At 38.8% G+C, this 19,620-nt stretch overlaps 1 protein-coding gene across 4 annotated transcripts in view; it reads left to right on the top strand.

Moving 5' to 3' along the window:
• Positions 1 to 19,620, top strand: part of FSD1L (fibronectin type III and SPRY domain containing 1 like) — a 33,610-nt gene that overhangs the window by 9,723 nt on the left and 4,267 nt on the right. For 2 of the 4 annotated variants that reach the window (XM_061364953.1, XM_061364950.1), the window contains 7 exons: positions 3,336 to 3,437; positions 7,431 to 7,453; positions 9,303 to 9,424; positions 12,244 to 12,453; positions 12,737 to 12,835; positions 14,550 to 14,676; positions 16,554 to 16,586. In XM_061364953.1, coding sequence (XP_061220937.1) covers positions 3,336 to 3,437; positions 7,431 to 7,453; positions 9,303 to 9,424; positions 12,244 to 12,453; positions 12,737 to 12,835; positions 14,550 to 14,676; positions 16,554 to 16,586 — 716 coding nt within the window. The remainder of the gene's footprint in view (positions 1 to 3,335; positions 3,438 to 7,430; positions 7,454 to 9,302; positions 9,425 to 12,243; positions 12,454 to 12,736; positions 12,836 to 14,549; positions 14,677 to 16,553; positions 16,587 to 19,620) is intronic. The other 2 variants (XM_061364952.1, XM_061364951.1) reach the window with 1 other exon arrangement.

Below are 19,620 nucleotides of genomic sequence, written 5' to 3'. Positions count from 1 at the left end.
TTGCAGCTGAATAGAAGCAGTTTTAAAGTGCTAGTTTAAACTTCGGCTGAAAGTGATGTTTTTGGTAGTGTTGCAAGAAATGCAGAAAGTGCAGTGTAAGTATTTTCTTTGATGCAAGTGTTTCTCTGGTCCCTTCTTCTAGGGTACTTAATGGTGTCTAGTGTCTTTATGTTCTCCAGATTACCATGTAGAAAGGAAGTGATATTACTTGTAGAGCTTACCGGTGGAGAGTGGCTGCATAGGGGCAGGATTTCGATCTATGTTTACTACTTTCAAATTAATGAATACTTTCTGGGCTGAAGTTGGTGTCTTTCTCCAGTTTGGAATACTAGCATCTGAACCTGTGTACACAACAGAGTGATTTACTTGGGCTTGAACTTGGAGAATCACATCAGATATCTTAAGCACAAAGTCTCTTCTCCTGTTGACTGAACTGGCCACTCCATTAGTTAGCATGAAGGAAATTGTTCGTGCACAGTGAAAGAAATACGGGAATTGCTTGGGAGCAGGTTATACTGGTGCCAGCTAGTAAGCCTGCTGTGTGAGTTTTGGCAGCTTGTAGTTTTATAATTTCATGAAGAAGAATCTTTGTGATGGGTTTCAGAGAGGAAAAAATATTAACTTTCTGAAACATGCATAAGGTCTGGGTTTTTTTGTTGTTGGTTTTCCTTTTTTTTTTTTTTTTTTTTTTTTTTTTCCCAGTAGCATGTAGCAAGTTGGCTTTAGCTTTCACAAAGTCTGGTTGCCTGGGGCCAAAGCACAGTTAAAACTTCTAAGCAGAAATTGTTTCTGCAGCCTTTTTCTTGAAATGATTCTAGTTGCAGTGTTCTGCCGTTTAGCTCTTCCCTTATAGAGATGAATTAGGAAGATACTTGTTCCTGAAAAATTTCACCTTCTCATGTCTAATCAGTTTAAAGACGTTCTAGGAGCAGTTTCCTGAAACAAATTCCACAGGCTTCTTTATATAAGGTCTGTTTGTGTCCATACTTAAAGACTGGGTGTAAAACATTCCAGAACTTCTCAGTGCACAATTGAAGTTAGGTACATAAGTGCACTTTTTAACCTTCAATTTCATCTCCCCGTATGTCTGTTCTGAGTCCTTCTGAAGTGTCTCAACAGACAGAGGTCTGGCAATATCCAGGCATGCTTATGACTTAAATGCTTAAAGAATGAAAAATGAACAGCTCGCAGGTGAAATTCAGCTGTGGCATGTATCAGTTTTTCTGTCTTCCAGTGAAGGAAACCTAACGTTAATCTTGCAAGCAATTATTCTGGAACTGAAAACTGTTTGATAGTTACTCATCTGACACTTAACTTGACCATTGAAATTTTCTGCTAATATCTGTTAGTTTTCTGTTAATAACTGAAATTTAATCTAATTTGATCAAGCTCAGGTGTGTTTGAGCCAAATTATTCTGAAAGCTTGCTGGTGTGGTACAGTTGTCAAGTGTCAGTGTTGAACAGATGAGCTGATGCTTAGTCAGAAGAGGATGAAGAGAAGTGGAAATGTTACAAATCACTGATATAGTTAAGTGCCTTACTTGTTCTTCAGCTGAGGCTGTTCTCTAGTCAGGGACCCAGAGGACATTCGCTTTGGTCTGTAACAGACCAAGCATCCTCTAAGGGACTGCAAGAGTGCTTTTCGCAACAGTCAATCTACTAAACCAAACTAACACATGAAAACTATTGCATTGAGTGTATTAATTCAAGCCATTATCTTTGCCTGGAACTGAAAATTAACTTTGTATGAAGAAACCAAGGAACTTCAGTGAGATAAAACATCCTGCTTAAAGGAGTGGACTTGCTTAGTTTATTGTACTTGTGTCCTTAGTTAATTGTGCTTGGGCTGTAGTTAGTCTTCTGTAGTTGACAAGATGCTCTTGTGAAAAATAAGCTGTAACTTAAAATACTGGGGCTACATATGGTGGAAAAGGGTGACGGTTTCATATTTAGACTGATCCCTCAAAAATAATTCCTTGGATTGGCTGAAAATGGGAAGTTTTCCTTAAACCCTTGCTTTAAAAATATTGTTATATTTAGGATCAGTGCATTTTAGTAACAAAGTATTTATTTTTAATGGAAATGCAAGTGCGTCTCAGGAAGATGCTGATGGAAGCATCCAGTTACTGTATCAGTCCTGCAAATCTGTTTGAAGATGCCTTTGGCATTTTCTTCTCTGCTCTGAGGTGTTTGCTTGAGACATTTTGGGAGTATCATGGTGTATCTGAGTTTGTCAGCATGGGGTATCTTTCAAAGAGGAGAGCAGCTGTAGTAGATGAATCACAGCTTGCATTAATGGCATGCTTCAGAAGTTATCTGGAAACTCTGTACGAACTTCTGGCTGTTGGACTGTTTCCTTGCTGCTATTTTATCTCTGAACAGTAAATCTGAGGGGCAACTGGCCCAGGCCAACTCAGCCCAATTGCCAAAACTGGTTGTGCTTCTACAGTGCACAGGCAGGTCTGTTCTTGAAGTTGATGCAACTGTTGGTTGCTTTTGAGGCAGTGATGACCTTAGAACAAGCTGTCTTTCCTTAGGTATTTTAAAGAAAAAGTTACTTGCTATTGATTTGTTCTAAGATACTCTATCAAGTATAATATGAGTATAAAACCAGCTGTAGGGTGAATGCTGACGCAAAAGCTGCTGCCAGGCTTAAAGTGTGCATCATTAAACCTATTTAGGATCCTGCAGTATATTCAGAACTAATCTTTACACGATACGTAATACTTGAAGTTCTCTGTGGACTGTTTTATGTACTGGGATTGGTAGTTTACTAAGAATAGAGTTTCAGCTAATCCTGAAAAATTTCTCCGCTGTCCTTCTTTGTCTGTTCCTTTTCATCTACTATCCCCATTTGTTATACAGCAGTATCGATTTTTCAGGACTGTTTTTGTGATAGTTGTAGAGCTTGTTGGGGATATAATCATTGCCTTTTTCAAGACTGCTGTTACATTAAACACTATCAGTTAATTGATGAAGTACAGTTTTGGAAATAAAAATTGTGCACATAAATGTAAACATTCCTTTGCTTCTGGAATCCTGATGATGTGAGAAAAGGGCTTTAAAAAGAAATCTGATTTTTAAATCAGACTTCGGCACTTATTCAACTTTTTCCCCTTTGGATTTATAAGATGTGGCATATATCACTGTGCACTTGTCAAGCACAGTGAAATTCTAGTTAATATGATGTGTCAGAGGTGATAGCCTCGATCAGATAAGGTATTAAGTTGTTACAAACGAATAGCAAAGCCATGTTGTTCTAGTACTGGTAGTTTATAAACCAGTTTTTTAACATGAATACATCTAGTTACTCTTACTTTCTGTTTTTGCTTCAGGATCAGCTTAGCCAATGTCGTAATGCCCTAGAGAGTTCTGAAGAACTGCTGGAACTTGCTACTCAGTCACTGGACATAAAGGACCCTGTGGAGTTCTTAAAGGTAGAAAACATTGAACAAATGCGCGTAAGGCAGATGCTGGTATCTGTCTGTTTGAAATATCCTTGCATTACTGTACTGTGACCTTACCAGGAATGTAGAGAATATGGATAGAGAAGCATATGAAAGTGCAGTTAATGCTCTGTTGAGGAGGCAGAGCCATGCATTATAGTCTTGAAGTTTTATGCAATCTCTAATAAAATAAAGTTTTTTCTCTTAGAGTGATGGGGGAGGGGAAAGTAATGACTTCTCATGGGCAACAGTCAGTGTTAAGCAAACTTGCACTGATGGTAGGTAAGTGAACCCAGAAAGTGAGGGTAAAATAAGTCTCTAAAACTGAACCAAGACTTACAAAGTGTGTGATGGCCAGAACTCAAAAGCTGTGGCAAGTGACCCATCGGTTGTTAAGTCCTGTTACATGACACTTGCAGAGAGTCACTTGCTTTGCAGCTTTGCAGGGGGCTAACAACAAGACAGCTCTCCACAACAAAAGAAAAGCCAGTTGCCCTGCCACTGAAGAAGTTACTGGTGCTTCTAAGGAAAGGTGGTAGGTTAACAGATGGTTGAAGGGGTGGTGCATAGTCAGGGGTTTGGTTACTTAGACTGTGGGACTTGCTTTGGGAAGCTGGGTCTACTCGGGGCTGATGGGGTCTGCCTGACAAGGAGGAGAAGAGCATCTTTGGTAGGAGAATTGCCAGGCTGATAAAGGCAGCTTTAAATCAGATTTGTTGAGGGAGGGGGGACTGATCAATCACAAAACTGCTAGTCATCTGCCAGCACCTGCAGTGAATGCTTGGAGCAATGCAGAGCTAATCCAGCCATTCCAGCCAACGAGTCAGCTTTATTTAGAGCTCGGCTAAGATGCCTCTATACATATGCCAATAGTATGGGGAATAAATGAGCAATTAGAGGTGTGTGCACGTCTGTAAGGATATATCATTTGCATGAGGGGTACATGGTGGCACGGCTCCTGTGACTGGAGTGTTGGAATGGAAAGTTACAGGCTTCTTAGGCAAGACAGGTCTGGGGGTATAGCCGTTTATGTCAATGAGTAGACAGAGTGGGGGGAGCTCTGCCTGAGAATGGATTGATGAACCAACTGAAAGCTTATGGGCCAAAATTGAAGGGAGGGCAGTGACTGAGGATGTCACTGTGGAGCATAAAGGGGATGGAACACCTCCCGTATGAAGACAGGCTGAGATATTTGGGGCTGTTCAGCCTGGAGAAGAGAAGGCTGTGTGGAGACCTCATAGCAGCCTTCCAGTATCTGAATGGGACCTACAAGGATGCTGGAGGGGGATTCTTCATTAGGGACTGTAGTGACAGGACGAGGGGCAATGGATTTAAACTTAAACAGGGGTAGTTCAGTTTAGGTATAAGGAAGAAGCTTTTTACTGTGAGGGTGGTGAGGCACTGAAACAGGCTGCCAAGGAAGTTGTGAATGTTCCATCCCTGGCAGCGTTCAAGGCCAGCTTGGACCTAGCCTTAGCAACATGGTCTAGTGGATATCCCTGCCCATGGCACAGGGTTAGAAATAGATGATCTTAAGGTCCTTTTCAATCTAAAGCTTTCTATGATTCTAGCTGTAACCATCTGTGAATGACAAGCGGTTTGTTTTGCAGAACCTTATGCAACCTGTGGGTCTTTAATTTGCAAGCCTGAACTCTATGGCTTTACTGAAAGGTCCTATGAAACTGAATGCAGGGCAAGTCTTCCTCTGTTTCTCAACCTTCTAATGCATTTATATACTGTATAAGTGAGAGCCTGACTTGGGTCTCATGTTGCGATTCTGATACTCGTGTACTTTACAACAGACTTGTAAACAAGGCAGTTTATCTAACTGGAAGAGTATACTTACAGATTAGTGAAACAGTTTTACAAATGGACTGAGTCAGTACCCTAGGCTTGCTAGCATAATCTGTTCATTAGTAGTGGGGCCAAACCCAAGACCCAATTACTTCTGTATTTCTGAATTTTAACTGGAACAAGGACATAAATCAGTCTAAAAGAGTGGGCAGGAAAGCTGTCTTAATGTCAGTTATACCTTTTGGCAACACATTTGTGTGGTGTCCTGAGTGTCATCTTTGATTTGTGTGCTTTGAAGAGTGACAATTCCGAAACCGAGTATTTTTCTTAGCACTTCAGTTTGAGTTGTCCTTTCTGTCTTGTCATTCTGATGTGTAAAACTTAAGTTAGCTCTTGAGCACTAGGCAGAATGTAGCTTTGAATTTATTGCAAATTGTTTCGTTTCAGGTGTATCTAATACATCTTTTTTTTTTTTTTTTTAAGTCTATACATTTAGGAAAATTATTGTTTGCTGGGAGTTTCGAATTTAGTGTCTTGTATTTAGGATACTGAAATCTGATTTAAGATTTGAAACTTGTCTTATACTAGTTGCGTTTGTAAATATGCGTTTGGATATGGTGTTTTAAGGTAATATTGCCTTAGCTATTAGCTAGCTAAATCTATTTTTCTGCTAATAGGAATACCAAGTGTTCCTGGAGCACAGGACAGCTTCAGACCTGACAATTTTTTTGTTGGCAGAAATTTTCTTTGGATCCTCCAGTACATCAGATTATGAGAAACTAGCATAAGACTGAACTAAGATTACTTTAAATTTCTTTTTTCTGTGTTAGGTTTTTGGGTGGCTTTATTGGCTGAATTGAGTTACCTGAAAGTCAAAAGAACGTGAATGCCAGCATACAGAAGGGTTTGGTGATTAGACAGGATGTGATTTGACTCTGCTGGGCAGGTCATCTGAGGCGGGCTGAAACCCATAATTGTCTGCAGCCTGGAAACAAACTAAATTCAAAGGAGTTAAGCCAGTCCTGTCTTACAGTAGGCTGTTGAGTCCTGGCTACCACACATTCCACAAGGCACAGAGGTTATGAAGAAGGCCTTTGTTTTAAAATAGCTTTGGAAAGTTAGGCAGTAGTTCTTACAATACATTGGTTTGAGGTAAAACAAGCTAACTCTTAAGCTAAATTATTTCTAAAGATGTTTTTTTTTTCTGCTTCTGACTTTGGGAATATAAAGTTGGTTTTGTGGTAGGGACATATAAACAATTTTAATTTTTTATTTTTTTGAGTGTGCTTTGCATTTAATGAAATTATTGAAATTCCTCCACTTTTTTTCGACTTTAAGTTGGAAAACTACCTGATGTTTGTGTCCCCTTTGGAAGGGAGTGGTTCAGCTGAACAGCAGGTAGATCAAGTAGCAATGTCAACTCTAGGCATGGGTTCAATGGACTTAACTAAGCCATCACTACTTCAAAGTAACATTTTATCTTGGGTTTGCAGTTCCTCTTGGTGAAGGACAGGGATTTTGTCCTTCCTAATGACAGTTAATGTTTATCTTTGAAATACGCCATCACCACTTGTGCATCTCCTTCAGTGGTAGCATTTAAATGCTGGGAAAACTAGGTTCTGTAGTTTTGAGTGGTGGCATAAGGAGAGAGCCTTTTTTGAAGTATTTCATGAATAGTACAACACGTTTAGAAGAAAAGTGGAAACAAGCTCTAATTTTTTTTTTTTTGGAGTTTGTCGGAGTATACATTCTGTGATGTATACACAAACAACTCAGGTATGTTTACATGCCACTAATAAGCACTTAATATTTTAAAGAAAATACCATAATAGTTAAATTTTACCGACTTAGTTGAGTTAGTCTTTCAAAATGTGTTGGAGAGCAATTTAGCTGATTAAGAGAAATCTGAAGAGACGGTCACACCCAGAAAGTTGAGTCCTTTGGAATTAGTTTGGTGTGGTTCTTGATACCAGGTTTTTTTCCTTTGTGATTAATTGTTGCAGTTCTAACCAATAGTATATATGTGCTTAATGGGAAAATTTATCTTAATGAAAATGTTAAACTCATTTTGATCTTCAAATCTGAGCAGTACATCTGAGATTGTTCTCAACCTTCTTGCATGTTACCACCATTGATAAATGCATGGAAATACTAACTACTTTCTCTCTCTTCTCCCTGACATGCATCAAGGCTGGCAGAGAGATCAAAGATAGGTACAGTACAAAGTCTGTCACTTTTGTCTTTGTATTAATCTTTTCCTTGAAACCGCATTTATTTTGAAAGGGTCATAGTCAGCTTAAATCAAGTTCATTGACTCTTTCCAAAGTCTTTGTTGTGATGTCACAACTTTGAGAGAGCACTAAAAACTTCTGTGCTTCTCATGTAGTGTTTTTCTTTGCTGTTGGCCTTAGTAAAGAAAAAGATGTTTTTAATGTAGGGAACTACAGCTCCACAGTAGCCATTATTATCATGATACTATTATCATTATCATAATCTTTACATATTATTAATAATAAACTTCTGATTTGTTATTGATACCTGATGGCTGAGATTTAATAATTTTTCAAGCTGACTCTGTCCCTTTAAATTATGAGAATCTTGCTGCTGTTTGTTTTTTATTTACAGACTTTTCCAGCTAATATCTCTTTGAATATAAGAAGTCCTGTAGCTGCTTGAAATATTGTTGGTGAAGTCACTGCCATTGTCAGGCAAATTGCTATTTCTACTAGTTTTTTCTTTGAACTCTGTTTTCAAACTGTTGTTTAGAAAGCGAAACATTACTATTTTGAAAAAAAAATAAAGCTAAGGTCATTTTTTTCTTCATTTGGAATAATGAGAATGACCTTGTGAGAGTCTTAAACAGAAGTTAAAAAGCTGTGTGCAGTTGACTATTTGATGTTGTCTTACTGCTAATCAGAGGATTATGCTTTCTTAAGGTGATACTTACCTCTCTGGCCAAGTAGTGAAATCTGCTAGGCAGCCCATACTGAATTTCAGAGCATCAGCTCTGTCTTGGGAAATCAGTTGACCTGTTCTTCTTAAGATTTTTGGTTTAGTGTCATAACTGTCTTATATTCCAAAATTGTAATGCTTGTCACTTGACGTGCTTATGTCTTTAATGCTCAACTTCATGTTTTCTTCCCCTTTTTCACTACCTGAATTTCATAGTTTTCTCCTTACTTAATGCACCTGGAGTTAGCACACAATCTCTCTGACAATCAGTGGTATTCAGATTCTTCTGTGTGGCCTGGTATCTTCATTGTTACAGAGCTATACAAGAGACTTGTCTTTTTTTTTTTCTTTTTTTTTTCTTTTTTTTTTCTTTTTTTTTTTGTGGTGTCATTGATGGAGTACAGGAGTGTCTTAGGAGTGTTCAGAATAAGAACTGAGCAAAGGTTTGGGAAGTGGAAATAGAAGATGTGGTTCAGTGTATTCTTGTGAGACTGATCAGATATGCTGTCTGCAACTTAAGTCTTTCTTCATCCTCTGGTAAGAGCAGAGGTAGATACGAAATCAGAATACTCAGCTTGTTCACTGCTACTTACAAATGCCTTCTGAGCAATATTTAATATGTGGAAAATGCACTTTGGAGATAATGAGTGGATCTTATTGACCAGAAAAGTCTTTGGGCCTTTTTAAGCTGAAAGTTAAAGTTTCAGATTTCTAAGTGCATAAAAAATGGTTGTGATTCTGCAGTGCTTTAGATTATTTCATGCTTCTTAATTTTGTCTAGAGTTTTGCGAATTTTGATTTGTCACTTTTCCAATTTTTTTACTAGTAAAAGAAGTTAGTTACATCTATCATTTTCTTAACGTAGTAATATGAAAGAACTGGGAGCAGCTTGTACCATATTCTGAGACAATCGCATTAGGAAAACTTTCCGTTTTGGACTCTGGGCTAAGTGGTAAATAGTTATTTAGAAAAATCTTCTGGTCGCGGACCAGTGTTTTGGCTAACAGTTTGACAATAACAGTACAGATTATCTGACTGTTGTCTGTTTTTGAAAATGGCTGTAGGACTTACTGCAAATACATTTTGCTAATGCTGCTTTCTTGACTTTAGAGTCACCATGGCTTCAGCGTTCCGCCTGTCTCTGAAACCAGAGGTCAGTGATAGTATGACTCACTTGATGGTGGACTTCTCTATGGAAAGGCACATGCTCCAGGCTATGAAGTTTTTGCCAGGTAAAATCTGTATGCAGTGAGTTTGATTTTTGTTACTGCGGGAATAACTTACCATATTTAAACAAAAGAAAAACACACCTTTTGCATCCTAATGAGCAAATTTTTCAGAGTACCTAAACTCATTCTTAGTTATTGAATATTGAGCTGAATACCTTGAAAGTAAGAGTTTTCTAGTTTTATTATTTATTTTTCTACATAATTTCAGAATATAACTGATCTCAGAAGTGAGGATGAGTCTTCCAGACTGTTCTTCCTTGACTTGCTAGTTCCTCTATTTTCCTAAAGTTCTTAATTTTCTCAGGACTGTACCTGCTAGCTTGATGGTGACACTCCAAAGTCCTAGTCATCTGCAGTAGTGTTATTCATGAAACTGTAAGCTAATATATCCCTTAAAGAGTAGTGACACTGTCTGAAATGCAAGACAGGGACAATCTTCTAGGCCAGTAATACTACAGTAATACAAAATGTGTATTGATGCATCTACTTATTAATGTTTGAAAGTATACCACTATATATCTTTCATGTCTTTTTATTCATATTGCTTTCCTATTTAAACCACTTTGTCCTTGACTGTTACCAAGAATATATCAACAAGAATACTGTTGGCAGGGATATAAATTATTTCATCTATAGGTCACTAATCCAAATCTGTTAAGGACTTGGCAGCTTCAGTTTACATTTCTGCACACTTGTATGCTGCAGATACAGTATGTGGTAGCAGGTGTAGCAGATGAGCAGCATTATTCCTAGTGGTCAGCTAGTAGTCTCTAGGCAGAAATTCACCTTTTAGTCCCAGAGCAATGATTGCCACCCAGAGTCTGTATTTCATAGATAAGAGAACAAGGTAGGTAAGCTGATCCAAGTGCACCTTTTAACAGGAATGGGAGTGTAAAGATTTAAAAGCAAACATGAACAAAGTCTTGTATATAGGCGAAGAGGATATTAAGTATGACCCTCTTATAAATGCATTTTCCATATCAAATATGTAGGAATTTATATTGTTTGGGCCTTTGATTTGTAAACAGGAAAATAAACTTGCTGGTTCTCAGTCTTGCTTTCTTCTACTGTAGTGCCAAGCTATTGAATTACTCTGACACTAAATACCAACAGCTCACTGTTGCAGGCAAAATGGCACTAAGTACTGGTAGACCTTCAAAAATCAGGAAATACTAATCTGCTAGTTTGGGAAGTTGGAAACAGGTTTGGTGGTGTGGTAATGCAGGTATTTGAACACTGCTTGCCAGAATTACACTGAAGATTTTGTTATGTCAAACACATGGAAGGTTCTTATCTGGTATCTTATACAGTAACAAAAATAGTGGGGGTGTTTAATTAAATTTTCAGGTATATGTTTTGAAATACTTCTCATATTAATTTCAATTTTGCCTAAGAAGGGATCTTAGTAATATTCTCAAATTATTTTTGGATGACTTTGAAATTTGATGGTAAAGGCATGTGACTAACATTTGAGAATTTGTTATGGTTTAGTCCTGTCAGGCCGCTAAGCAATGCATACAGCTGCTTGCTCACGCCGCACCCCCTCCCACCCCCCCCATAGCTGGGGGGAAGAGAATAAGAAGAGTGAAAGTGAGAACTTGTGGGTTGAGATTTACCACTTGCCATTGGCAGGCAGGTGCTCAGCCGTCTCCAGAAAAACAGGACTCCATCGTGTGTAACAGTTACTTGGGAAGACAAAATGCCATAATGGGGAGGGTGCCTTCCATTCTTCTTGTTCCCCCAGCTTTATATGCTGAGCATGATGTCATATAGTATGGAATACCCCTTTGGTTATTTGGGGCCAGCTGTCCCAGCTGTGTCCTCTCACAGTATCTGTGCATTCGCAGCCTACTAGCTGGTGGACAGTATGAGAAGCAGAAAAGGCCTTGATGCTGCTCAGCAATAACTAAAGCACCTGTGTTATCAAAACTATACACACACACACACAAAAAAAAAAGGCATGGCACCATACAATCTCTATGAAGAAATGTAACTTTGTCCCAGCAAAAAAACAGTATGTATTTGAATATGTCTGCTTTCAGTCTCTTCTGTGCTGTTTCTTTGTCCCAAAGCTTTTTAAACCTATACCACCAGTTTCAGTGTAATCGCTGCTTGGCTTACACCACAAGGATGCGAGGGGTGAAAAGGTGTATTTTGGTAGTGCTACGTTAAAATATGTGAACAGATCATGAAGGGAAGGTTTGGAGAGGTGTGAAACGGTATGCGTAAAACAAAGTATATTTCCTGCTTCAGGTGGACTGGTTGTAGCTAGAAGGTGTTGATATCTGGGTGATAATATTACACATCTCTACAAGACTCAGCCATAACTAGTGTGATGCTGATTGTCATCAGTCATTGTGAAGGGGAATCAAGGCTGACAACGTTAAAGAAATAGTTGTTTCACCTGCATAAAGGCAGTTGTAATTAGGACTTGGTCACTGGGACATAAGTGCAGAAGAACACAGTAAGCTTACTCTTGCTGTTCTTATTGTGTAGCATTATTCTGAATGTGTGTCCACTCTAGCATCTCCTTCCTGCTGCTTGCAGAAGGGCATCAAACCCAACTTACTGACAGAACATCTGGAAAAGGTGATGCAAATGTTCAGTACAGAGCTAATGTGAATTTATTCTGTAAACTGCATGTTAAGTGCAAATTATATACTTCGTCTTCTGTGATGCTTTGCTAATGGAATAAATCATCTAAAAGGAATGTGTGTTACTGGGCCAAGGGCAACTTCTGAACTCTATAAATCCAAGGAGGAAAAATGAATATTCAGTCCATTTTCTTCTTTAAACCGATCTGTATATTTGTCTTTCTGCAGTCCCTAGAGCTCCAGAGATAGATACAGCAGCCTGTGTGGTTGCTGATAATTGCATAACAGTATCATGGAGAATGCCAGAAGAAGACAGCAGAATTGATCATTTTGTACTGGAGTATAGGAAAACCAACTTTGGAGGCCTTCCTAGAGTAAAAGATGAACAGCATTGGGAAGTGATAGACAGTATTAAAGCTACTGAATATACAATATCAGGTAAAGGTTTGTTTTATATTTAAAAAAATCAGGAATGTTTATACAATTCTTAATGCTTGGAAGTTTTGCAGAATATCCATTTTCCTGTATGTAACGAAGCTTTCATTGTTTCACATTACTCTTAGGTGTTTTGTATAATAATAGCTCTTCCTCTTATTTGTGGGAAAAAAAAAAAAGTTGTAGCTTGATATAAATGGAAGACAGCTACATGGAATAGATCTTAGTCTTGTAAAAATTGTCGGTAATTAGTATCAATTCAAGTCTCTGAACTTTCACTTTCTAGGTCTGAAATTTGATACGAAATATGTGAATGCTAGAGTAAAAGCTTGCAACAAAGCTGTGGCAGGGGAATACTCTGATCCTGTGACTCTGGAAACCAAAGGTAAAATTTGAGAAACTCTAACCTTAGATGTAGTGAAACCGTATACTTACTGTTCTGTTCATATATGAACTTGTATGCTAGACCTGTTTCTGCATGAGCACTGCTGAAACGTGTCCCAAGTGAAAAGGAAAACAACCATGTCTTTAAAAGATTAAGAAACTTACTGGCACAAAGCTGGCCTTTTAGTGTTCAAACACTAAAAATGAGATAGTGATGTAACTTCCCTAACAGAGCTTGGCACTGGTAGTTTTGAACTGTGGATTGACTGTGTGCTGCCACATCATGATATAGCAAAAGAAGAGGAACTTTGTGGCTGAACATCAGTAGGACTCTTGGGGCATCTAAGTAGTTGGTATAGTTGGACTTAATGTGTGAAGGGGAATAGCTTCCTGTAAATAGAAAGGGCTGAAAAGCATATTTTTTTTAGCTACTTTGTAGCTATAGATTCTAATCACTGCCAAAATTAAAAAAAAAAAACAGGCAGTTCCAAATTGCTAAAGTTATTAAGTCATTTTGTTAGAAACAGTTGGCCTGAGGGCAGTGGCTTCCTAACATAGTTTTGTAAATAAACTAAATGAAAAATATCTTGGAAGTGGTATTTTGGCAGAACACATCTTAACTATTATGATGGAGATAAAGATGCTTTAATTTATAGCCAAAGCTATAGTGTGAAGGGAAAATGGACGATATAAAATACGTAAAATGTAAGTTGAGTGTGAAGGTTATTTCATAAAAACAAAGCTGTATGCAGTTTGAATGAACTGGTGAGCATTTTGGTAACTTTTCTAAAATGCTTTTAATACTCTGAAGCAACAGTAATTGTCAGATTTATAGTATCTATTTAATAGCCACTTGCATTCCTTACTCCAGTACCAGAAAAATAATCCTGATTTTAATTGTCTGGGCAGTTATGCTTTCCATATTTTCATTATTTCTATTACAGCATTTAGTTCACCTTCTTCAGTAATCAGCCCATAGGAATTCAGTATCATTGCCTATGAGTTTACCTTATTGTTTTTCAGACCTGGGTACTGTTAAGCTCTAAACTCTTAAAATCTCAAGTATGCTTTCTTTCAGAATCAGAGTATAATACCTCATGATATTAGGACACTTGCAGAATAGTTCGTAAATAAACATCTTTAGGGAACTTGGCATGTTGTATTAGTTTCATATTATTGGATGAAGGACTTGGCTGGGATGAATACAAAGTCTCTTCTAGCTGCATGCATCCTGTGCTGTCTTGTATCTGCAGCTGACTTCATAGTTCAGCTCTCTCTGTATGTGCTACCCTGTCAATTCAGTATTCTCCAAGTTTGCAGTCTTTACTAATAATAAACACCTTTTTAGAGAGTTAGTACTGCAGAGGGTGGAAAATAAGCATACCATTTTAAATCATTCATGGTTGCAAGAATGTAGGGAGTAAGCTGTAACTAATAGAAAGCACTATCTGAATTTAATTGCTGATATTGCAGCATTATAAAAATGGAGAAAACGTTACTTTGATTTAACCTGTGCACTGAAGGTAGGTAGTTGGGCTTTATTTAAAGAGCTCCTTACCTTGATTACAAGTACCAGATTTAAAAGCTAATATTTCTATGAAGTCGAACAGTACTTTCCTACAGCTTTACTAGTGCTTTTGACATTTTCTTTGAATAGCCACTGGTTGGGAGAGAGCATTATACCATTTCACTGTCGTACATTTTCTCTTGATCAGCATTTGTGTTCAGTTTGGACAGTACTTCATCTCATCTAAACTTGAAAGTTGAAGACACCTATATTGAATGGGACCCTACTGGAGGCAAAGGCCAATTAAAAATAAAAGGGAAGGAAAATAAAAGCAGGTAAGAACTGTTTTGTAAATGTTTACATTGTCTGGGATGCAACATCTGGCAGTCAAAGGAAATGGGCAGGAGGAATAAAATCACTTGAGGACAGTGGGAAACCAAAGGAATTTTCATTCAGAAATCTTTATCTGGAAGAAATTTTTATTTCCCTTTTTTTGTCAGAGAGATGCAGAGGCTGTTTATGGAAGCTACTAGAAATGTGCCTTAATCATGCAGTCTATTTTAAAAAGAACTAAATCCTATTTGTAGTGGGTTGACCTTGGCTAATCATGAGGTGCCCACCAAGCTGTCCCTCCTCAACTAAACAGTGGGAGAGAAAACACAGTGAATAGTTTGTGGGTTGAGGTAAGGACAGAGAGATAACTCTGCCATTACTGTAGTGGGCAAAACAGACTTGAGTTGGGGAAATTTTAAATTATTGCATATCAAAAATCAGAGTAGGATAGTAAGAAATAAGAACAAATCTTAAAATACCTTCCCTCTATCCTTCTCTTCTTCCCAGGCTCCACTCCCAACTTTTTTACCACCTCCTCACAAGCAGCGCAGGGGGATGAGGTGTAGGGGTTGCAGTGAGCTCATCGCACATTCTCTGCTGCATCTTCCTACTCGCACTCTGCCCAGCATGGAGTCCCATCCAAGGGAGACAGTCCTTCACAAACTGCTCCAGCATTGGGCCCTTTGCACGTGGTGGAGTCTTAAAAAACAGACTGCTCATGTGTAGGTTCCCTGTGGGGCCACAAGTCATGCTAACAAGCCTGTTCCAGTGTGGGCTCTGTCCATGGGCTGCAGCTTTCTTCAGGGCACGTCTGCCTGCTCTGGCATGGGGTTGTCCATGGGCTGGCTATAGCAGGGTGACTATATTCTCACTTCTCTGTCCCAGCTGCTCTTGCACAGCAGTTTTTACTCTTCCCTAAATGTTACCACTGGCCCTCTAGTCCAGGCCACCTTCATGGAAGGGAATGAGTATCCTGATATCTGGTTGTAATTTCCCTTGGTACAATGAGTACCAGGTGCCCCACAGCTATCAGTGTGCACCCCTCTGAGAAAAGCCTGGCTTGATCTTCGTTGTACCTTCCTGTTATATTCTTTAAAGACAGCAGTTAGCTTTCTTCTTTCTGATCCTGAGCAAACTCAGTTGTCTTCCTATTCTCCAGTCCCTTAATTGCATTGCTCCCCTCCACTGGACTTGCTCTAGTATGTTAGTATATGGTCCTGAGGAGCCCAGACCTGGACACAGGACTTCAGGCTTAGTAAATGGAAGGGCTCATTGCCAGATGGATAAGAACAGTCATTTGCTTTGGCCTCGTGGTTGTTGTCTTGTTGCTAGTCCAGAATGTCACTGGTCACCTCTGCCACAAGGGCACAGTGCAGTATGTTGTCAGTTCCTGTTGTCCACCAAGAATCCCATCTGCCTTTCTGCAGAATTGTTCTTCCCTCAGTTGTTTCCCAGCCTGTCCTATTGCATGGGGTTCTGTCATTTGGAGAATACTCTCCACAGCTGTGAGCCTGCTGTTCAGCTGGTTCTGAACACAGCTTTATGGCCCACTATCCAGTCTTGTATCTCAACTCCTGAGGTTTGGGGATGTTGTGTTGGAATGGGTCAAAAGCCTTGCCAAAGTCAAGGTGTGAACAGTGTCCCTTCCTCTTGCCTTGTCCACTGAACTGGCTACTTTCTCAAAGACAGTTGACTTTCAACATGCACTCTGGGGTATAGAGTGCTGCTTGAGATAATTCCTAACCCTAACCCTAACCCTTCCCTACAGGCATATGCTGCCAGCAGCATGGTAGAGTAAGTTTTAGTGGCATCTTAAAAATGGTGTAATTTAGTGTGGTAATAGAGCAGTTGTTTAATGGCTATTTATTTCTGTTGACAGTGGCCAGAATTTTCTGCTGAAGAGCAATAGAAGGTGATAATATACCTCTTACTAGTAGGATCTAGCACCTGATTTTGTTGCGAGTCCATTCTGCTTTGCTTTGCTTGATGTAGTGAGAAGTCTAATAGCCTTTATCAGTAATAGATATTTAAAATATAGTACATCATTAATAAATACATTTAAAATTAGTCTGAAGTCTTATTTTTGTTCACAGATTACGTATATATTTTTTCAGTGACTGTAAAACAGTCTTCCTGGAAGGATGCTTCCTACCTCGTGTGTAGAAGACCTGATCTGCAATGGTTGAAAGAGCGTTATGTATTCTAATGTTGATACAAAGATCCCTGTTACAGACCTATTGATACTTAGTTAACCTTATGGCACACTCAAATTTTACAAACACAACAAAGAGTTCTTTTGAGAACTTTAAATTTTTTTTGTTACCTTTTTGCCTCTGAACTTCTGCTATAACTGTTATTAGAGATCAGATGAAAATAAAATCACTGTTTTTACACTTAAGAGAGGAGAAGATGTAGCCTAATGGCATGTGGGAAAAGCTTCATGGCAACTCTACTTGTGGAACTAATTGCTGAAATAGGAGCACTTCTCTTTTTGATATATAAAGGCAGCAAAAATACTCTCCTATTTGTTGTGCAGTTGTGGTTTTTAGTGGAATTTTCCCCATAATTTTTCTAACAGAAATCCTGATAGAAAATTACTTCTCCTGGTTTGCTATCTTGTGTTTTCACTGGTTTAAAAGCTGTGGGACCAAAACAAGGGCTCAGGTTCCTGATTTCTAGGAGGTTTTATTCCTTTCTATTCATCCATCAGGTGGATCTGTCTTTTGACTTGGTATCAGCAGTAAATCTCCAGTACTTAGAGCTCTGCTACATAAAGTGTATCAATTTCATGGAATCATAGGATGGTTTGGTTTGGAAGGGACCTTAAAGCTCATCCAGTTCCAACCCCTTGCCACGGGCAGGGACACCTTCCACTAGACCAGGTTGCTCAAAGCTCCATCCAGCTTGGCCTTGAACATTTCCAGGAATGGGGCAGCCACAACTTCTCAGGGCAACGTGTGCCAGTGCCTCACCACTCTCACAGTAAATAATTTCTTCTTACTGTCTAATCTAAATCTACTATCTGACAGCTTAAAGCCATTCCCCCTTGTCCTGTCACCACATGCCCTTGTAAAAAGTCCATGTCCAGCTTTCTTGAAGGCCCCCTTTAGGTTATAGCCCCTGAAAGGCTCCTATAAGGTCTCCCCAGAGCCTTCTCCAGGCTGAACAGCTCTCTCAACCTGTCTCTCAGCTGTTCCAGCCCTGTAGGCAACTTTGTCCAGGTCTTCCTCTGGACTCACTCCAGTGGGCCCCCTTCTTATATTGGAGGCCCAAGAGCTAATGCAGTACTGCAGCTCGGGTCTCATGAGAGCAGAATAGAGGGGCAGGATCACCTCTTTTGACCTGCTGGTCATGCTCCTTTTGATGCGGCCCAGGGTATGGTTGGCTTCCTGGGCTGTGGGCGCACACAGAAGCCGGCTCATGTTCAGTTTCTCATAGACCAACACCCCCAAGTCCTTCTCCTCAAAGCTGCTCTCAATCCCTTCTCTGCCCAGCCTGTATTTCTGCTTGGGATTGCTATAAAATTGCCTTAAATTTCTTCAAGTGCTCAGAAATAAAAACAAACAAACAAAAAACCCCCAAACCAAACAAACCCCTACAGCAAACGAACCCAAAATTGTTTGCTTTTGTTTGGGGTTTTTTTTCCAAACTTTTATGCCAAATATTTGATGTCATTGTCTAAACTGTTAAAGGTTATTAGATTTGGATTAGACAAAGCACATGCAGTGGCTGTTTACGGAAGACTTGAACAAAGTAAATGATACTGAGGATGTTTTAATGTCTTGCTAACCTTGAGAAAATATTAGAAGCACAAGCATTTTTTCTTACAGTGATTCTTTAAATGACCACATTGCTTTCTGCATAACTCATACTGAATCTAACAGAAAAATTTCAGCAGCTTTTGTTGGGTGAGTGAATGATCTCTGATGTACTGAAGCAGGATGGCTTCTGCAGTTATGTCTCCCCCTGAAATTATGCTTTAATTCTTGGCTTTGTTGTTTTGTTTCTTTTATGCTATCATTTTTCAACTTTTGGTAAGTAAACTACAGCTTATTCCATGTTAACAAAATTCAAAAGCATGATGTGGTGCACCTGCAGTATATACTCTTGTCCCCTCCATGTAACTTACAGGTTATTTAGACGCTTCTGATCAGCACTGGGAAATTTATATGATAAACAGTGATGCTAAACTGGACAACTTTTTCACTGGTGATTTCTTGTAGACTGTATAAACTGCATAGCTGTTTCTGAGAAGTTAAAATTCTTTGCTACTAAGTGCCTTTAAAACAATAACCAAATGTAATTCCCTGGCTACTGAGGCTTAATATTTGCTGTAACTTGCAAATGGCCTTGTTTTTCTTTAATGGTTAAATTGCTAGGAATTATTTTTGAGGATGTAACTGAGGTAAAATAGAATGCTTGAACACCTCATTATGTTAAAATTATTGTTTTATGCATCTGATTACTCATTAGAATATTCTCCAGAGCAAAGTATGTCTCCATTTATTTTGCTGTTGCTTCCTGAGAATGCTTTTGAAAAGCATGATTAGAAAATTTAAGCCTTTCTTGATTGGGATTAGACTCTTAAATTTTATAATGACTCTTAAGGAGTTCTTCCTAGCACAATGTGTTGTGACACAATTGTATTTTCTGCAGTCTACGATAGAGTTAATATAATCAAATGAAACCCCACCCTTTTGGTGTTTGGGTGGTTTGGGTTTTTGGGGGGGGGTTGCTTTTTTTTTGTTGAGAATTCTGATGGACTAAACTCCAGAAGTCTCGCTCAATATTTTTATTTTTTATTGTATAAACTGCACTTAGCTTCAACACCCCTGTGTGTATTTTGAAAAGAAATTATTACAATTTTATTCCTTTCATCTTCATTGGGTTACACTCTTTCCTGGGATTTCAGTCACTGCTTATACAAGCCATACATGTTCTGAAAA

Source organism: Neopsephotus bourkii, unplaced genomic scaffold (genome assembly GCF_033783945.1).
Source record: "Neopsephotus bourkii isolate Nb327-2 ecotype Australia unplaced genomic scaffold, CSIRO-AGI_Nbou_v1 NB_1258, whole genome shotgun sequence".
Classification (NCBI taxonomy): domain Eukaryota; kingdom Metazoa; phylum Chordata; class Aves; order Psittaciformes; family Psittacidae; genus Neopsephotus; species Neopsephotus bourkii.
Note: the sequence above shows the minus strand (reverse complement) of the source record. Positions and strands in the feature narration are given on the sequence as shown.